Consider the following 19200-nt stretch of genomic DNA (forward strand, 5'->3'; position numbering starts at 1 on the left):
GGAATAATTGTTTAATACGTTTAGAAATTTTTCCCCAAACTTTGGAAAATTTAAAACGTGCAAATGAGGGGATGTACTTTCCCAGCTCGGTCTAAGTAGGACTATCTCAAACTTTCAGCATTACCTCTCTCCATCAGTCCTATATTACAGCTTTAAGTGGCGGTGCTCAAAATGGAACAGAGCAGCTTTAAAAGAAGAAATGTGGGACGCAGAGGGTGGAAATTTATGCTGTGGCTTAATTTTCTGACCTTTAAAAAAAAACAGCCCCGTTATGGTCTCCGGGTTTCACAAGCGGTTGTGGAAAACATAGAGGATAACATAACATTAAAAACGGTACAGGTAGGTGTTTTAAGGACACCCAGTCAATACTTCATTCACAGTCCATCACTCAGTTATGGTGATTTCACAAAACCTGTGTACATTTGACGAAACGTCACTGTCACCGCGACGATGTGCTGATAATCTGACTCATCAATACTAAATCACTTTTGGTGGCAAGAAAGGACAATAATCGTTAGCCGTCTGTGTGCACAGCTTTGCACTACAGCAGTTCAAGCTAGAATAGAAATAGACTACTGTTTTTTATGTGACTGTACAGTACGACATGTAAAGTATTTACTAAATATAAACTGTGACAAAAGAATCTGTTTTTTTTGTTTTGTTTTTTACATTTAACTAAATAGTAAAATGTAAAACAAGAAAACAAGTCATAACGACTGCATAACTACTAAAATTCCCTTGAAATGCAAGGCCCATTGAAAGGGAAATTGACACTAATTAGCACACTAATTGCTTTAAAAGTAACTTTATTTTTATTATTGGAGCAGCACAATCTCATACAGAAATACATGTATTCAGTGGGGGTGAGGGAATCCTGGAATAAGAAAAAAATCTGAAAGATTTTAAAATAATAAATGTGACTGTATTTACTTTTTACTTTTAAGTTGATCAGCGTATCTAAGGATTAGTAATGTATGACTTTCCATAACCTCAGGGTTTAAATACGATGTGATAACGATGATAATTTCTGTCACTCACACTTTAAAATGAAAAGAAAAAGAGAGAATAATGCCATTCAAGTAGGACAGACTTGCTGTTGGTACTTATAAATCAAGGAAAGGATGCAAGAAAGCAGAAACTTTTCTAAACCTCCACTTATTTACAGTCAGAGTGATAAATAAATAGTTAGGCACATCTGGAACTGTGGCAAAAGAGGCTGGGTGAGGACCCAAGTTACCCTCGCCATTCACTTTATGGAGGATGGTCTTTGCCAAAGTTTCCGTTAGCAAACTTTACCAAAGGGTGGCATCATGAGGTCACAAAAATTTCAGCTGGGGTGCTAAAAGCTTTGAAGGGCCCAGTTTTTGTTCATCAGTGGGAAAATCCTATCTGGAGGAGTACGTAATAAATTAAAGCTTCTCAATTATTTTGGAGAATACACTTTCCCAGCATCCACATTTTGTTGTGGGAGTGCCTCAGAGCTCCTATTTAGACCCCGTCATATATCCACTGCATATTGTTGATGATTTACAGCTCTGTTTCCCCACTCAAGCTCCCAGTCCCTCTTCAGCTCTGTCGCAGCAGAAATCCTGCAGCTCAATTATTAAGGAAGATGAAAAATAATTTCCAAAGCTCGTCGTTACTAAACCACATTTCAAACCTGGCAGCTTGGGGCTCTCCATAGCAACCATTTCCTCCGTTTTTTACTTTTCATTTCTGGACACATCTTTAACACAAGTGCCAATATTGCTAAAGCCACTTTCTTTGGATATTTTTTCCTGTTCTGCAAAGACCGTCGACATTAGTGACTGAGTAGAGACAACTGACAATTAACCTTGCTGGTTTCATTTTTGACATCCTTCCCACATTTTAACAAAAGAGCAAGAAAAGTGGATGACTGCCATGTTGTTGGAAAAAAAAAAAAGAAAAAAGTCTGATCTTAGTGATTGTCAGGAGCAATAAATTACTGAAAAGGAGACAAAATGAAGACGTAACAGATTGTGAGCTTGTTTATTCAAAGCTCTCCCTCTGCTGATGGTGGTTATGGTTAAAGTGCTGCTCTGGTTGGAGCTAAAGCTATACTCAGCAGCCTTCCTCAAAATCCCCGTTTATCATTCTGGCTACATACAGCTCTCCATGCAGGCTGGCTGAGAGGTGACAAAAACAGCTTGGGTTTGCTTTTTTTTTTTAAGCTAAGCTTAATACAAGACAAGGTTACAAGATACAGTAGCTGAGGGTTGCGTACACTCTTTATTTGCAAAATAATTGACGCAAGTGTCTCATAATTTAGGTGTCTTATAGATATGTAAATGTGTAAAATGACGGGAAGACATTAAGACCTTTTTGTGTTGACAGGTGTTTATTTTATTGGATATGGTGTGTTGTAAAAGTGTTCATACCCCCTTTTCCAGGTTTGTCACATTACAACTACAACCACATTTCACTTTTCTATGTAATGTAACAGACCAACATAAAGACGTTCATAGTTGTGGAATGATAGGACAAATTTTAATTTCATTTTTTTCAACTACAAAGTTATCAAGACATGGTTGTCCACCCAAACTGACAGGAGGGACATTCGTCAGATTAGCAGCCAAGAAGCTCATGGCACTTCTGAATGAGCTCCAGAGATCCAGCTAATAAAAAAGTCTTCAGGTTCCCCAAAAGCGACACTGTAAACATATAGAAGGTGCTCTTTTCTTCTTTTATGTGGTAGAAAACCAACCCTGCAAATCACCCTGATCACAACATTCCCATTTTGACACACGGTGTGAGCCACATCATGCAGTGGGGATTATTTTTTCTCAACAGGGATGGAGAAGCCGGTCAAAGTTAATGGGAAGACAGCCTGTTCCAATCAAAGTCAAAGTCCAGATCCGAATCCACTGTAGACTCTGCAGCAAGACTTGGAAAAAAAGATGATCTTCACAGACGCTCTATGTCCAATCTAAATATGGTAGAACAATTTTACAAAGAAGAATTAGGGGGAAAAAAATTCTAGCTGTAAAGAACTGGTAGAGACATCCCCCTAAAGACCTTCAGCTGAAACTGTTTCACAACAAAGTCTCAAAAGGAGTTCTAGGAAGTTTTTATTCGTGGGGCTGAATACATACCCCACCCCCACACTTTTCAGATATGTATTTGTAAAAAAACAAAACAAAATAGTTGCATGTAAAATGTTCCCAATAATGATCTACCTTGTGTTGATCTATTGTACAGAATCTCACTAAAATACGTTTAAACTTTTAGCTGTAATATGACAAAAGGTTTATTGGTTCTGAAGACGTTTTCAATGCACTGCAAACATTTTCCCAAAAGAGAAACATTTACAAGTGTTAGTTAACGCATGCTAGAAGTAACTAAAATGAAGTTCCTTTAACCGCACAATTTTTGCAAATGTTATTATGAATATTAGAAGCGAAAATGTTAAACAAAATGTATTAATTGTATTTGTGTCATTTGTGAACAAAAAAGAAATCAAGTGATCAAATGAAAGCAATCTGTTGAGTTTTTATTTTGCATTGGACATCAGTGGCTTATAGTTTGATATCTGTTTTCGGCAAAGATAACAAAAAAAAACAACAACTGTATATTCCTGATATGTGAATATTGTCAAACACCCTGCCAGCGCAGCCTTGCTAAATGATCCAAACTGAGATCAGCTGCCAGCGACAGTGACAGTTTTAAAGGAAGTGTTGGGAGTGGTGGGAGTGAGTTGGCAGATGTAGGAACCATTAGCGGGAGGGTGCTAAATGCCTTTGACGGCGCATCAACTAAAACTTGTTGGTTCGATTAGATTCAACAGCATGGCGGTACAAAATGGGTGATTTTCGAATGTATTCAGATACACTTCTTCATCGTGCCTTGAGTCTGAAAAATAAAGAAAAAAAACTTTGTTCTTTTCATGCAAACCAAGTTTAAACTCTGTAACCTTTGACAGCTGCTTTCTCTTGGTGACATTTGGAAGACGTTGACAACATTTGCATCGCAAGAGCTCCGATTTTAAGAAGTTTCACGCAATACTGTAAGAGTTTCATAGTCACTGATCATTGCATCAGAGTTTAGAAAGCTTTGGACCTGTAGGATGAAGAGGATTCAGACTCAGCAGTATAGATAAAGTATAAAAAGTGGCAATTTGTTGCAGGAGTGGTGGTGGGGTTGTCAGCTGCACTGCCATGCCCTGTTTAGGGGAATTAAAGGTTGACGTCAATTTTCCAGCCGACTCAGATCCTGAGTCATTGTGAGTTCTGTCAAGAATCCCGTGTCGAGCCCACTCTGAGACCATGAAACTGCTGTGCCGGTCGTCGACAGGAATCATGAACATCTGGGCCAAGAAGGCTATTTCAGGATCAGACTGACGAGAGGAAAGAGACTAAAAAAAAAAAAAACTTAGCTCCTATGAATATAAATGTATAAAAAGCAAAGCTGTCATGGTATAGGGAATGCAACATCAAACAACCCACATTAACTCAGAAGCTTTGATGTGAATTCACTTATGTATTTTACAGAATTGGAGAAAAAAATCATTAGCATAGTAAAGAATGGGCTAGGAGAGCAGATCTAACAACTTACTTATGGGGAAGATAAGATTTAGAGGAATTAAACAAAAGGACATCATGAAACTAGTTATACTGCTCAAAAAGTAAAAGGAACACTTGGAGTTACATTGTGTTGTTTAAGTGTTCCCTTAATTTTAGCAGTATATTAAATGCGTTTAAAAGCAGCCTTAAAATCATTTGTGTTATTGTAAACAATGTTAAAAAAAATCCACCTTTAACTAGAGATAATTTCTACAGTGTGGGGAAAAAAACCCAACCTCAGAAATAATGGTTATAAAGAAAAATTTCTGCGACTGCATATGTTGGCACACTAACAATTCCTATAAAATAAGTGGGACTGTAGCATTTTTGGGAACCTTTAATTCGTAGCCTAATCCATAAATTCATCTTTCTCTGAGGTGTTAATATGACTTTACACAAACGCTATTCAGGCAAGGTAAAAAAAAATTGTTGATATTCACAGGAAAAACCAAAGTAGTCATATAAACTGGGCATACCTACAGTCACAGCAATAATTAACTGAACTATGACAAACCAGGAAGAGGAGAGAACTCGCATTTATCTTGCAATCAAAGACAAGGAGGAGGAAGGTGATGCAAGGATGGAAAATGGAAAGCACCAAGTCTCCATGACAACCATGGAACACCATTACTTCCTAAGTGGTGATGCCGTATAAAAGCTTGTTTCTATGTCCTAAAATAACAAATGTAAGCTGATAGAGTTTTCTGCTCTCCGGTTGCTTCTGGGATGAAACACATGATGCATGTGAAAAAAAGTACCTAATGCCACTGCAAACGGCAGAGTTGCAAAGTCTTCAAAATTACTATTTATTTTAAAGCTTTTTTTTAACAAATCTAAACCAATATATGTGACTGGTCCTTTCCTTCTGTATAGTGGAACATCTGATAATTATAGTTTGGGAATATGTGGCCTTTAGCTACTGATATCAACCACACAGTTAAGCCACCCGACTAGCTGGAAGCACTGATGCAATGCAGGATGGATCCATGCTTTCATGTTCCTTACATCAAAATCTGATCCTACCATCTGAATGGTGCAGCTTAATTCAACACTCACTGGACCAGCCAACATTTTCCGGGTCTAATATTGCCCAAGTTTGATGAGCCTGTGCAAACTGTAGCCTTAATATGTGTGTTCTCTGTACACAAGTATCCAGCTATGTGAAGCTCCTGCTTTGCACTACTTTTCTCTGTATATAAAAAGAACAGTACATACTGTTCTTTTTATACTTTATTTTCTCTAAATTTCATATATTTATAGTTCATTTATATATGCTGTGAGCATTTGAAACATAAGCCGAATTCCTGTTTTGTGCACAGAATCTTGGCCAATAAAGCTGATTCTGATTCTTTAATTTTGTTAGAACAGGCCATTTCACATTAGATTATTGGGCAAAATATGGAAAACGTGAACATAGCCCCCAGGATCAAAAATGTAACTAACACCATTTAAGAGTATTTGAATTTTATCTGTTGTTATTAAAACCTGTCAGCGTACTTAAATGTCCAGCAAATATCAGCAAAAACGAGGAAATATTAACATACTACTAAAAAGATTTTACTCAGCATTGTAGTTATTTTTTAGCTGTTTTTTTTTTTTGTGGACCAGTTCATTTCTTCTTAGTTACTGTTTCAAAAGCGGAAGACAGAAATGTGGTTTAATCTACGTTACTTCAGGATGTATTCAATTTCCCTAAACAGATCAGGATATGAATCAGATACTTTTAAAATATCTTTTTTTGCGTTGCATGAACCATGTTGGGCCAGATAATTATGGAAACAGATGCTATGCTAAGATGGAAACCAACGATAAATACTGAATTATTCCATGTTTGCATAACAAACTGGTGGCTCTGTGGGTGTGTTCAGTAGCAACACTGTGACAGTGGATGGAAAAGGGGACAACCTTGCAATATAGATCATTTTTTTCAGGAATTCTGTATATTTCAGCTGCAAGTATTTGGAATACGTGGGTCAGTTTATCCAAACACAGAGCTGCCCCCCTGTTTGAAAGCTTATAGATCTTAATGGAAAGACATGCAGTCCTCTTTGAGTCATGAGACCACTTCATTACTAGGTGGAGAAGTGTAGTCAAGGGATGTAAAGCCAATTTATTCTGTGAATCACTAGGAGGTGTACTTGACTGCTAGGCAATGGTACAGAGGTGGTGCTTCATACGATGCAAAAACTGAAAATATCTGACAAAACTAGATATATAAAAAGTGACAAAACTGGACAAGCATCAAAAAAAGACATTTTAGAAGACTTACAATTTCTATTGAAACAAAACCTGGGCAAACTAACTTTTTTAAAGTTCTACAATAATAAAAAAAAAAACCAGACAGACAAAGATTTCTTATCTTTTTTTTTCAGATCTGACCATTATTGTTTGTAAATCAGCAGTTCCTAATAACCATGCATTAATTGATACCCATGTTGGGGATCTTTTGAACCCACTTTTACAAACAATAATATTCAGAAATATAATAATATAGAATATTGTGGGTTCAAAATGGGGGTGAGAATTGGTGAAGTGAATAGACCTGGGGTCATGAGTTAAACTTAATGCCCAACTGAAATTATATCTTTTTTTTGCTCTGTTTTGTTTGTTATTTCAAATATTTTTTGATTTGTTTTTTTTTCTTCAAATTATGCCGTGATTATGTTTGTTTTCTCAAAAACATATCAGCCTATTAATTATTGTCTAGGTATATTTTCCCAAATGTTGACGAGTGGGTTAAAATAAGACGTCATCACGCGCTTATTTCAACGGCCTAATTATTAAATCAGATCAGCAAACAACAATTGGATGATGTAACGCAAAAGCTGGGTTTTTACTTAATTTAAAGAGAATCTTTTCTGTATGTTATTTGGTTCCATTATTATTTTTTTCCAGTTTATTTATATGCCACATTTGAAAAAATTATCTCAGGGCAATGTACAGACAATGCAATAAAGTTGAAATAGGAATCCAGTCAAGTTCATGCAGTTGTACACAATGACATTTAGTTCAGTCAGCTCAATTTTATTCTCACCATCCAACTTTCCTTTAGATTTATTTTTTGGCAGTTCATACATATTAATCAATCAATAATTAGTACAATCTTAAAAAAAAAAGAAAAGAAAAAAACACTTTAAACCTGAACCACAAATGTGTGTAACTTCTAAGGGACATTTCCAGCTGGGAAACACCTTAAATATCCAGTAATTTGCCATATGGAAGTTATTTTTCTATTTCATCAACAAAACTGTAGTCTGTGAATCATTTCATAAAGACAACTACTGTAAGTTTCAGCATGATGGAGAAATGTTACTTATGATTTTCCATATCTGCTGAACTATGGGTCTAGTATGAGAAAAAAAAGTGATTCTTATAGGATTTTTACTTTGGAAACTATTACGTATGCAGACCCTGCACAATGGAGCCGTGTCAGACAATGTTTAAACCCCTTCTTGGGGTTTCGTCTTGAAAATGATCTGATTTCAGTACTTCTGAGATTCACGTCCAGCTGTTTATATTAGAAAGAAGCAGCGGGCATCGTCAGGGTGTGCTGTCGTACGATAAAAAGCGTATATTTACTGCTAACGTGCGTGTTCGCTCAATTTACAGTAGCAACATTCCCAAACGACTTCTGTGCAGAATGATTTGCAGATGTGGAAGTTGGTTTTGCTGTTATGTTCTCTCAATTAAAACATACAAAAACAAAAACAAACAACATGCTTATCGTGAAGGAAGTGTCAGTTGATTAGATAATTTATATGGAAGAGGTTTTAAATGATGTGGAAAAACAACCCCCCTATTTATATAAGCATGTAAATATCCCAAAGAAGAAGAAGACCATTGCAGTGCTTGTAAGTGGGCTTTTAGGTTTTAATGGGCCTGCTAACTCGCAGAAAGCTCCTCTGGCCCTGCACACACCGCCTGAGCCACTCTGTGCCGTGTCTCTTAGTCATTCTCAGTAACACTCTTTTTGATGTGGTCCTGCAGGATTTAATCTGACCATCTTTTTCTTTTTCGTTTTTTTTTTTTTCGTTTTGTCTGCACCGGACAAGCTGATGGACGGCTCTAGTTGCAATGATAAAGCCCGATGCACTGGGTCCGAATGCCCACAGCAGCCGCTGTTATTGTTGGCTCTCATATCCATCATCGCTTCCTCTCTCTGCCCTCCCTCATCGCTCCTTCTCCCGCTGCCAAAGCCCTGAAAGCTACACACTCTTTTGTGAATGTCACACAATGCACACCGCGGCATTGTCCGTATCCATCCATGTCTTCGCTCTCCCCTCCATCCTCACTGATCAGGAGAACCTCCCTCTCCTGCCTCGCTTCTTCTGTCCCTCCCTCCCCTCTTGCTGCCAGGCTCCCAGGCTGCGTTTCATGCGCCTCCCCTCCCCCTCCCTCCATGCGCTTTCATTGTGAGTGCTTGGTTCAGCAGCCCCAGCCTCACTTCTTCTGCAGTATGCAGCTCTCTCTCTCTCTCTGTGGTTGTGCCCGAGCCAATCGCGGCAAGGCCTCCTGTTTGGGCACAGGGGAGGGGAAGGGAAGCACTTCTGTAGCTGCAGGAAAACAGTGGCAGGACAACAGAGCTAATCTACAGACAGATAGACCCTCACTGTATACTGCCGTCTGTTGATTGGTTTTGTTAAAGTTTAAAAAAAACCCGCCTTTTCCCGTGCTTCTGGTGTCTACTGTAATAAACCAATATCCAGTTTAAGAAAACAGCCGACAAGTCTAACAAATCCTGCTTAAATCACAGTTTCGGATCATCTTTTCTCAGGGGCGTACCAATAAGTCAGAGATCGGAACCGGCTACCTGATTGCTGCCTGATTAAAGCACACATTGTGAAAAATCTAATTTATTTTCCCTATTTCCTTATTCATTAATGATATCTGAACAGCAAACTTCCATCATTTTCTGTCTATAAATGCATTAATAAAAATGCCCTTTTATGAGTTTAAATTAAAAAAAAAATCGTTCCATGCATAAAAGGAGATAATCTTGTAATCCCTTCGTTTTCTGTTGGATTCCAAGGTAAGTTAATACTTCTATCCAAAAGCCTGCTGCACATTTTTCCCTCCAATATTGGTTATAGCCATGTGAAAGTAAAAAAAAAAAAATAATCGGATAAAAAAAATTGGAATTGGCATTAAACAGAAAAAAATAAAAAATAAATGTTTTCTAAAACAAACCCAGCAGTTAATGATTTGGTGTTTTGTTTCAAACTGAAGCTGTCCTAAATTCAACATGAAGGTGTGTCCGCATCATGTGAAAACCCGTTTTATCAAAACTGTACAAGTACGCTGAGAGAACGTTTGGTGGTATATCGTTGTTTTCTAGCACTGTCATTTGTCAGGATTTAATGCCCCTCCTCTAAAATCCATCCGATGGCCCTTGAGCCGCTACAATCTGTGACCCCTGGTGACTCGTAATTCTCTCTGCAGATGTGCTGTTGGGGGGATTGGGACAAAATCGGACACAGCTTCTAAGTGTTGCACTCAACCACCTGTAAAAGCGCACAAATAGATAATAAAAAAATAAAGCTGCATGTTTGGCAGACCGGATCTATTTATGTAACTGCACATCTCACTCAAATGCCAATGTTTCTCTTCCTTTGGTGTGTGTGCGTGTGTGCGTGTGTGCGTGGTCAGCACTAATGTTGCCCAAACCAATAAACTCTCATGCATAATTTCATTTTGAACGTCTGATAGAGTAAGGGTGAAATGACATGTATTTAGTTATTAAATGGCAAATCTATGGTTTTCATGGATATTATCCAAAATATTTTACTATTATATCTTTATTTAATAATAGTTTTCCACATTTCCCTATGTAGTTTCCATTTACTAGTCTATATTTATTCCTATTATCTTCTATGCTTTTTTGTGTCTCTGCTCTGTCTTCTCTATCCCCCAATCGGTCATGGCAGATGACCGTTCACACTAATCCTGGTTCTGCTGGAGGTTTTTTTCTCCTGTTAAAGGGGAGTTTTCCTCTCCACTGTCGCTTCATGCATGCTCAGGATGAGGGATTGCTGCAAAGCCATGGACAATGCAGAGACTGTCCACTGTGGCTCTACGTTCTTTCAGGAGGAGTGAATGCTGCTTGTCAAGACTGGATGCAACCTGCTGGGGTTCCTTAGATAGGAAACTTTTTGACCAATCTATATGATTTGATTGATCTTGACTTTGTAAAGTGCCTTGAGATGATCTGTGTTGTGAATTGGCGTTATACAAATAAAACCGAATTGAATTGAAAATTTAATTTATTTTTACATTCTAAATCAATGACTCACCATTAAATAACTAGAGGATTTCTCTGCCTTTTATCTAAAGTTAAAGCTTTTGCATTTTACCCCATAAATAGCACTGACTGCTCAGAGATTCTCTACTTAGCTGTGTCCAATTCAACCCCAAAAGATGAGCTATTGCTGCCATTTATCTGTATATCTTTCCTGCAACATAAATAATACCCCTAGACCAACCCGTCCATGCGTCTGTGTGCCTACTTTGACATTTTAACCACAAGTCAGTCACAGTAAATGGGTACTTTTACTAAATCTGGTTCTGCTCGGAGGTTTTCTGTTTTCTGTTTTCCAGTGCTTGCTCAGGACAAGGGATTGCTGCAAATTCAATGAATCAATACAACTAGTGGGGCTTTTTAAAAAAAATAAAAAATGTATATTATACAATCAACTTATTTTGATTTTACTGTACTACTATTAGGCCTCTAGATTATGAAGCAAAAAGCAATAGTCAGAAAATTGTAAACTTCAAAAATCAAGCCGTTTCTTAGACGCTTCTGACAAAAATATTGCATGTTCTATAAAAACTTCAACAATATTTGAGTCGTTGTTTTCTGTATGGCTTTGGTGAAAACGTTTTTTTTAATTATTAACTGTTTTAATGACTATTATTTTACATTGTGAATACATTCTAAAAGACAATTTAGGATTGTATTGGACAATATGTACTGGAATCTGAACGTCACTTTCAGGTTAGAACATTTTCACATACGATGAATTGAACTGAGGTCAATGTTGGGCCAAGGGCAGCCATCATTATTGATCCTTAGTCATCCTTCTTTTCATACAAATTTGATCTTATGAATATTTAAAGGACTAACACTCATAAGCCCCAACAACTGACAAATAGGACATGCAGAGAGAGACCTTTATGAACTTGGCTACTACATTGTTTATTTATTTACTCTTTGTTTGTTATCTGTTTGTTTAGATTTTATTGGTTAGTTATCTACTGGTATTTCTTTGTATTTTTTTCTAGCCTCTTTGCTAGTTTGCGCCGTTGCAGTCCTGATCTGTTTCCACAAAGAGGACCTGCCTGCCGTGTGACATCTCGTACTGACCGCCACGCCACATGTCACTTTCTTCCTCCCTTGGGAATGCTACAGTGATTTAAAGGAAAGAGCTGGAGTTTTATGACTTTAAACAAATAATGTCTCCCAAAGGGTCGCTTATTTGGTTTTAATCTGTTATCTTTCTTTCTTTCTTTCTTTCTTTCTTTCTTTCTTTCTTTCTTTCTTTCTTTCTTTCTTTCTTTCTTTCTTTCTAACTGGTCCAAAAAGCAGTTTGCAACATCATATATGGATAAAAGGTTATGATGCAAGGTTTTCAGAAAATATTATACAATTACGATAAATTATACTTGAGATTTGAGTATTTCACATCTATTTATCACCATGGGATTAGTCATGTGTGAGAAATTTAAGTTTGAAGTGATGAAATGGTAATGTCTCTCTGGGAGGGCAAAGGGGGCAAATTGACCCAGAGCTGCTCTTGGTTCTGTCTACTTTTTCATATAGCAGAAACAACAATAAAGTCTGTGACCTTTAATGTATTATTTTCACGATTCAGTTGAGATGAAGTAAGGCCATTATTGACTTCACATTGTAATACAAGCAGTATAAACGTTCCAGTATATTTCAGCACATGGCAGCCAGAATGATGTCACAGAAGGATAAAGTTTACTTTCCTACAATCACCTGACATCATTGCATAACTCGGAATGGGCATTGTGATGCTTTTAAAATTAAAATAATAATAATAATAATTGAAATAAAACAAATTAAAGTTTTATAGTGCAGCATAACATTCCTTTGTTTCTGGCTGTTTCCATTAACGATCCTGCATTGCATAAACAAGCTGCCTCTTCAGAAATCAATGCCATTAATTGTCAATTTGAGCAAACCTGCAGAGGCAAAAACACAAACCCTTCCATAGCGCCAGAACAGCGTCTAACGTTTAACAGAAATAGCTGAATATTCGCGAAGCAATTTTTTTTCCCTTACACCTTAAGTAGCACAAGAATGACAAAGGTCTGTTTGTGTTTCAAAAGAGAGATGTCACTCATCAGCCACTGCAGAAACAGCCCACGTAAGGCTTTGGTGAATCGCTGAGATCCGTTCCCCGCACCTCTTTAACAAGCCTGCTTTCTGAATAATTCAGCAGCCAAGGTCAAAAATCCCCGCTCTTTCCTGTCTGTAACGCAGAGTTTTCCGTGACACCTTCAAATTTTTTACTGACTTCCCAGAAAACCTTACAGTAATTGCACCCAAAATCAGAATCTTGCACCGGACAACGACAAATACCTAAGGTTTTAACGATGCAGCTGCAATAACACTGTTCATTTTGGCAGGCATGTGTGATCTGTGTACGAGATCGGGTGGTTTTAGGGTGAAACGAGGTGCCTTTGGGGTGTTACAGGGATGTGCGATGGAATGCCCCCAAACCGAGACGATTTAGAGAATATTACACAGAAAATACCACCGGATTATGGCTAAAAGACATCCCATCCGTTCCGCACTCTTAGTTTCCATAACAAGGCCAACAAAATTAATATAAACCACAAACACTGACAGCTGCAGTAAGGGGAAGAATAAAGGGGAGGAAAAAAGCACATCACAAACCAACCCATCTCTGTTTATTCCGACTGTTCTGACAGAAAGCACCACGGACTTGCGCTTTCTGTAGTTTTGTCAGACTTATGAAAGATTCGAGGCTGGTCCCACACATCCTGGTGAAGTAGGGATGCTCTGCATAATGCACAAGGTGCGCAGCTGACTTCTGAGGGGGAGGAGAGACAAGCAAGCCCCGCATGAAGGCCTGCTGTACTAAGTCTTGTCTTGGGGACATCTATTTGGAGTCTCCAATCAAAAAAATAATAATAATAAATGTGGCTTTTACATCAAAATACAGCAGTTTAAGGAAAGATTTGCAAAAATAGGTATAGTAAATGACTAACAGCAATATTTTACATATGCTTTTTTTTTTTTAAAGAAGGGATTTTACCTAATTAGGGGATGTTTTTTCTTCTTCTTTGTTTGCAAGTAGCCAGCACCTAATGAATGAGCTGTGTGACGTTTCAGGCATTTCTACAGAGAGGCTGTTGAAAACAACTGCTGACAACGGGTGGGTTTCTCCTTAAAAAGATAGCAGCTCCTTGAACCCCCCTCCCTCCCTCCCTCCCTCCCACCAAGACACCACCACATTACCCCTTCTATTTCCAAACAACATTCATCTCTCCACCTTCCAGTGTGGGTGGTGGGTGGTGGGGGGGATCCACAATTTGAAGCGGCCTTACCATTCCGTGCCAGCTGATGACAATCCCAGTCCGGAGCCAGTCCCTTTCAAAACATCCCGACGCGAAACGTTGCGGTGAGCATCGCTGGAGGCGTAACAAACACGTTCACGCGGATGACGACGGCGGCAAATAATAACAAAAATAAATGAATGATAATAAAGACTTTTTTTTAAAAGGAGGGAAGCGATGGAGAACGAAAAAAACAAGTAAAAAAAAAAAGGGCAATATGGACGGAAACGGAGGCTCGCTGATGCTGAATCACTCTTCCCTCCCAGCTCACCACCTTGCAACCATTGTGCTGCAAGATGCTGGCAGTACCATTGTGAACCTACCAGAGAGACGGAGAGACGGGAGAGAGGGAGGGATGAGGGGAGCGGGGAGACGTGTCGCCATAGCAACCGCCCAGGAGAACGGCTGACGTCAAAGTCTCCGGCGGCGAGCGAGAGAGAGAGAGGTGGGCGGGGCCTGGACCGTCCCACCACCCAGTGCGGAATCTGTAGCTGGATGGTGCCACTTGTGGGGCAGGTGTGTGGTTGACCATCCGAAGATAGATTCAGGAGAACAAATGTTCCACGCAGAAAGCAAAGTACTGATTTTTGTACAGCTGTGTTAGCTGATAAATAGGTTTATCATTTGAAAGCAAATGATAAACCTATTTATCATTTGCTTGCAATGAGGGCAAAATTAGTACAGGCGAAATTACAGTTGAAAATGTTTGGGATAGCGCTATAGCACAGTGGAGCTGTGCACTGCAAAAAAAAAAACTGAATTAAAAATAAGTAAACATTTCTTGAAATTAGTGTATTTGTCCTTAATTCGAGCAGGTAAATAAGATGATATGCCAATGGAATGAGTATTTCTACACCTAAAATAAGATGATTAGGTAAACTACACTTGAAATAAGATGATGGAGATGAGTTGCTCCTATTTTAAGTGCAAAAATCCTGTTCCATTGGCAGAACATGTAAACTTGCTGCTCAAGTCAAGTACAAATACACTCATTTCAAGAAAACTTTACTTTTTCTTTAGTCATGTTTTTGCAGTGTGGGTAGCACTGTTGCCATGCCGCAAGAAGTTCCAGGGTTCAAATCCAACTCTGGGTATTTCTGCATGGAGTTTGCATGTTCTCCCTGTGCATGCGTGGGTTCTCTCTGGGTACTCTAGCTTCCTCCCACTTGACTGTTAGGTTAATTGGCCTCTCTAAATTCTCCTTAGGTGTGAGTGTGTACGAGAATGGTTGTTTGTCCTGTTTGTCTCTGAGTTGCCCTGTGATATACCGGTGACCTGTCCAGGGTGTACCCCGCCTCTCGCCCATTGACAGCTGGAGATAGGCACCAGCACCCCTTGTGACCCCACAAGGGATAGGCGTGTTAGAAAATGGATGGATGGATGAAAATGTTAGGTATGACACAAGGTATTCATCTTTAACAATCACACATGTCGCATTCCCTTTAAATTTATAATAAATACAACCACATCTATCCAGATCTGCTTTGAATGAATTTATTAAAATTGGCTAAATACAGCAAGTGTTTTCAAAGATGTCGTCACTATTTGGAGGTGTCTGGTTGTGGTTTTGATTTAGATTTGACTTTTTCTTGTCATTTATGTTCTCTATGGGTCTTGTTATTCAGTTATTAGTTTTGCCGTTGGGGGTTTGCCATAAGGTTCACTTCTTTATGTTTGAGATTTGTTCGATGTTTTTACTTGCCACTGCATTTTTTTACTTTTTGTCTTCTGGTTAATTCTTACATCCATTTTAACTTGGACTCTTGTGCTAATGTTTTCAGTCAGATTATGTCCTTCATTCATGCTTATTTCAGTCTGCCGCCCTCTACCATAGCCCCAGCCAATTTACCTCGTTCAACCCGCCTGTGCTGTGCTCATTATCCAGCGTCTGTGTCACCTGGGACTCTGCTTATTTATACCTGCCTCCCACAGTCATTCTCTGCCAGATTGTCAAAAAGCCATCGTGTGAGTAAGCCTTCAAGCATTCCTAGTCTCAAGTTTTGGGTTTTTTCCCCCTGTCCTTGGAGGACACCTCATCAACTCTCTGATTCTGGACATGACCTTGACCATGATTCTGGCCTAGCTCTTTTTTCCTGTCTGCCTTCTCCTGCCTGTCATCTCCTGCTGTGAGCAGCCTGCTCCACTTTGGACATATTCCTGCTCACATCTGTTATTGTTTAACTGTTTTATTTTTTATAATAAACCATTAAAGCGTAACTCTTGTGTCTGGCTCTAATATCAGGTTCTAATCTTATTAAGGTTAACAGAATTATTGACGCCAACCTTGTTCTTATATTGCAAGGGCAAAGGAGATCTTTTTTTTTTTTTTTCAACCAAGCCCAAAATAATTTGCAAACTTGGTGGCCATCTTTTAGCAGTGCAAATAAGCATCTACAAGGATATACTCATCACTTTTCTATAGAATATCTGACAAATTTGTTTTGATGAAGATGATCACATTTTGTAGAGCAGGTTAAAAAAAAAATCACAACATATATTTAAATATTTGTGTATTTTCAAATTTTTGTCCCTATAGTACTTTAGACTTGACAATGTCAGGTCCACGTGTCAGTAACTTTGCACAACCCTGTTTTAAACAGTAGAAAAACACAACAATGCATGAAATGTTATACTATAGCATTTTAGTTATTTTTGTTATTGCATTATTATTAAAAGGCAGTGTGATGAAAAAATTATTCCAATCAAAGGGAAATAAAAATCAATCTAAGCATAACATTAAAACTGTTTGAATTTATCACTGACATATAATTAACAATATTCAGTGACTTAGTAATTTAAATTTACATTGCATGATATTCTTATCTGAAGTCAACAAAAGCTTGAAATCCCCATGAATGCAATTTTGACATAACTAACTCAAAATCTTACTGCTTATTCTACTTAAACCCAAGGTAAAGATGTCATTTTTGCTCGAAGTGCGGGTTTGTTTATATCTGTAGGTAAGCTTATAATGCAAGACCTCACATGCAGCTTGCAATTCTGAAAGCTAAGACACATTTGACAGAAAGATATCCAAAATATCATTAATAAATAGAAGTGTTTAAAACATATTAAACAATTAATAAAAAAAAAAAACTGTCACTATTCAGGTTTGCTGTTATTGTTTTAAAAAATTATACATACAATTATACAATTTTACATAGTTGAGCAAGAAGAATGCTGTGTTTTTTTGTTTTTTACCACTGTCGTATGCACTTATAGACAAGAAACCTCCACCTGGATGGAAGAGAGTGAAATCCACATGCAAAGTTTGGAATTGCTTTTGCAAAAAGGATCCAGCCATTTGGTGTAGCTGACTGATGTACGAGGATGCTGGATGCAGCTGAGGCACAACATTCAACACACTAAAGAATTTCACCATCTGATTCAAGCAGTGACTTTCGAAGCAACATGACCGTAACATACCACAATAGAAATAAAAAATACAACAGATTTAATGAAAACATAATGAAAAAGGGTCATTTTATAAGTATAATAGAATGCAATGATCCTGTATTGTCACACAGTGCAGAAATTCAGGTGTACCAGCAGCAAAGAGCAAATTGACAACAAAGAAATAGTAACATTAAATAAAAGCAGTAACAACAAATGCTTACACTGCCCATGTCATGGAACTGAAATGTACATGTACACTGGATCTCAAAGGTCTGCAGTAAAAAAAAAACTGAGATCATTATATTGGACATGTCTCGTGTCGAAATCAGCTGAAAGGCAAAGACATTGGTTAGGAGGGAAAATGTGACAAAAAGAATAAACTGCAAACCTTTAAAATGTTATTACATGCAGCGGCTTCTTATCTGTAGCTTAGAGGAAGCGGCTGGATAAAATCTTTAGGAGGGCCAGCTTTGTACAGGGATGGCCCCTGGACCCAGTACAGGTAGTTGGAGACAAGAATGTAAAAATAATGCCATGGACAATGTCTCCCTGTACGTAAGAGGCCTTGCAATAATGACTAATAGCCACTAGATGGCGTAAGATAGATCATAAACATGCCCAGCAAGTACTACACGGGAAGGAAGTACTCAGCTGTGGATTGTTTCCTGAGTGTGTGTATGATTCATTTTGGTGCTGTGGGAAACCCAGTTATCTTGATTTTAACTTGAGTTAAAAAAAAAAAAAAGTCAGCTTCTACAACCACAGGCTGATAAAAGATGAATAGCATGTTTTTAGAGAGCATTACTTCTCTAAACTGACAAAAGATGCTGATCTGTATCTGGAACTATTGAAAGAATATCTAGGGAACTTTATATATATATATATATATATATATATATATATACATATTAGTTTACCTTATTTACACTTATGAGACAGGCACAAAAATACAAATAAATACATACTGACCATACAACTTGTTAGGGTGTGCCAAGTAACAACAAAAGTATTGACATTTTTTATTTCATTGTGTATAAGTGGATACGTGTGGTTATCTATATTTGTTTGCTTCCGCTGAGAAAATGTTAACTTTATAAAAAAAAAAGGAGAAAAAACAACAAGGATTAATTGAGTAAGTGAATGGTTTTAGGTAATTAGGCAAAAAAAAAAAAAAATGTCACTATATTATCATGAGGAGGTGTTCAACACACTACAACATGTAGATTGTAGAGAGCATTTTAACACTGGCCAGTATTAAGTTCTTACAGTATGATAATCTTTTAGATGATATGAGTACTTTATTTATTCACGTCGTTTGATTAGGTAGGAGCTGGAATATTTTCCAAACAGCAATCTTTGTTGTAAGGTAAACGCTTAAAAGCCTTACATTCAATGGGCTTTCCAAAAATGTGGGGCAACAGATGTGGAGCAGTCATGTTGTGTCACTTAAAGGAGTTTAAACCTTGGGAGCCGCAAGACAGAAAATGTTTGAGTGGTTTTAATTTTGCAAATTGTTTAGAACTTTGTATACAAATTTATACAAAGCAGGCCCTAGGTACAAGCAGGCCAAGTTTCTGCATAGGGACTACAGGCCAGCAGCGGGAACCTAGGTGTGCTGCAT

The 19200-nt window shown here is 37.9% G+C and overlaps 1 protein-coding gene across 7 annotated transcripts in view; it reads right to left on the reverse strand.

Moving 5' to 3' along the window:
- mapk10 (mitogen-activated protein kinase 10) overlaps positions 1-14561 on the reverse strand; it is a 42873-nt gene extending 28312 nt beyond the window's left edge. For 3 of the 7 annotated variants that reach the window (XM_036140305.1, XM_036140304.1, XM_036140308.1), the window contains exon 1: positions 14175-14554. Coding sequence is in view for 5 of the 7 variants with exons in the window: in XM_036140308.1 (XP_035996201.1) it covers positions 14175-14177 (3 nt within the window). In the remaining 2 variants the exon portion in view is untranslated. Of the gene's footprint in view, positions 1-14174 lie in introns of all 7 variants that reach the window. The other 4 variants (XM_036140306.1, XM_036140307.1, XM_036140309.1 and 1 more) reach the window with 3 other exon arrangements.
- Positions 14562-19200: the final 4639 nt, after the last annotated feature.

The sequence above is a fragment of the Fundulus heteroclitus genome, chromosome 8 (assembly GCF_011125445.2).
Source record: "Fundulus heteroclitus isolate FHET01 chromosome 8, MU-UCD_Fhet_4.1, whole genome shotgun sequence".
Taxonomy (NCBI): domain Eukaryota; kingdom Metazoa; phylum Chordata; class Actinopteri; order Cyprinodontiformes; family Fundulidae; genus Fundulus; species Fundulus heteroclitus.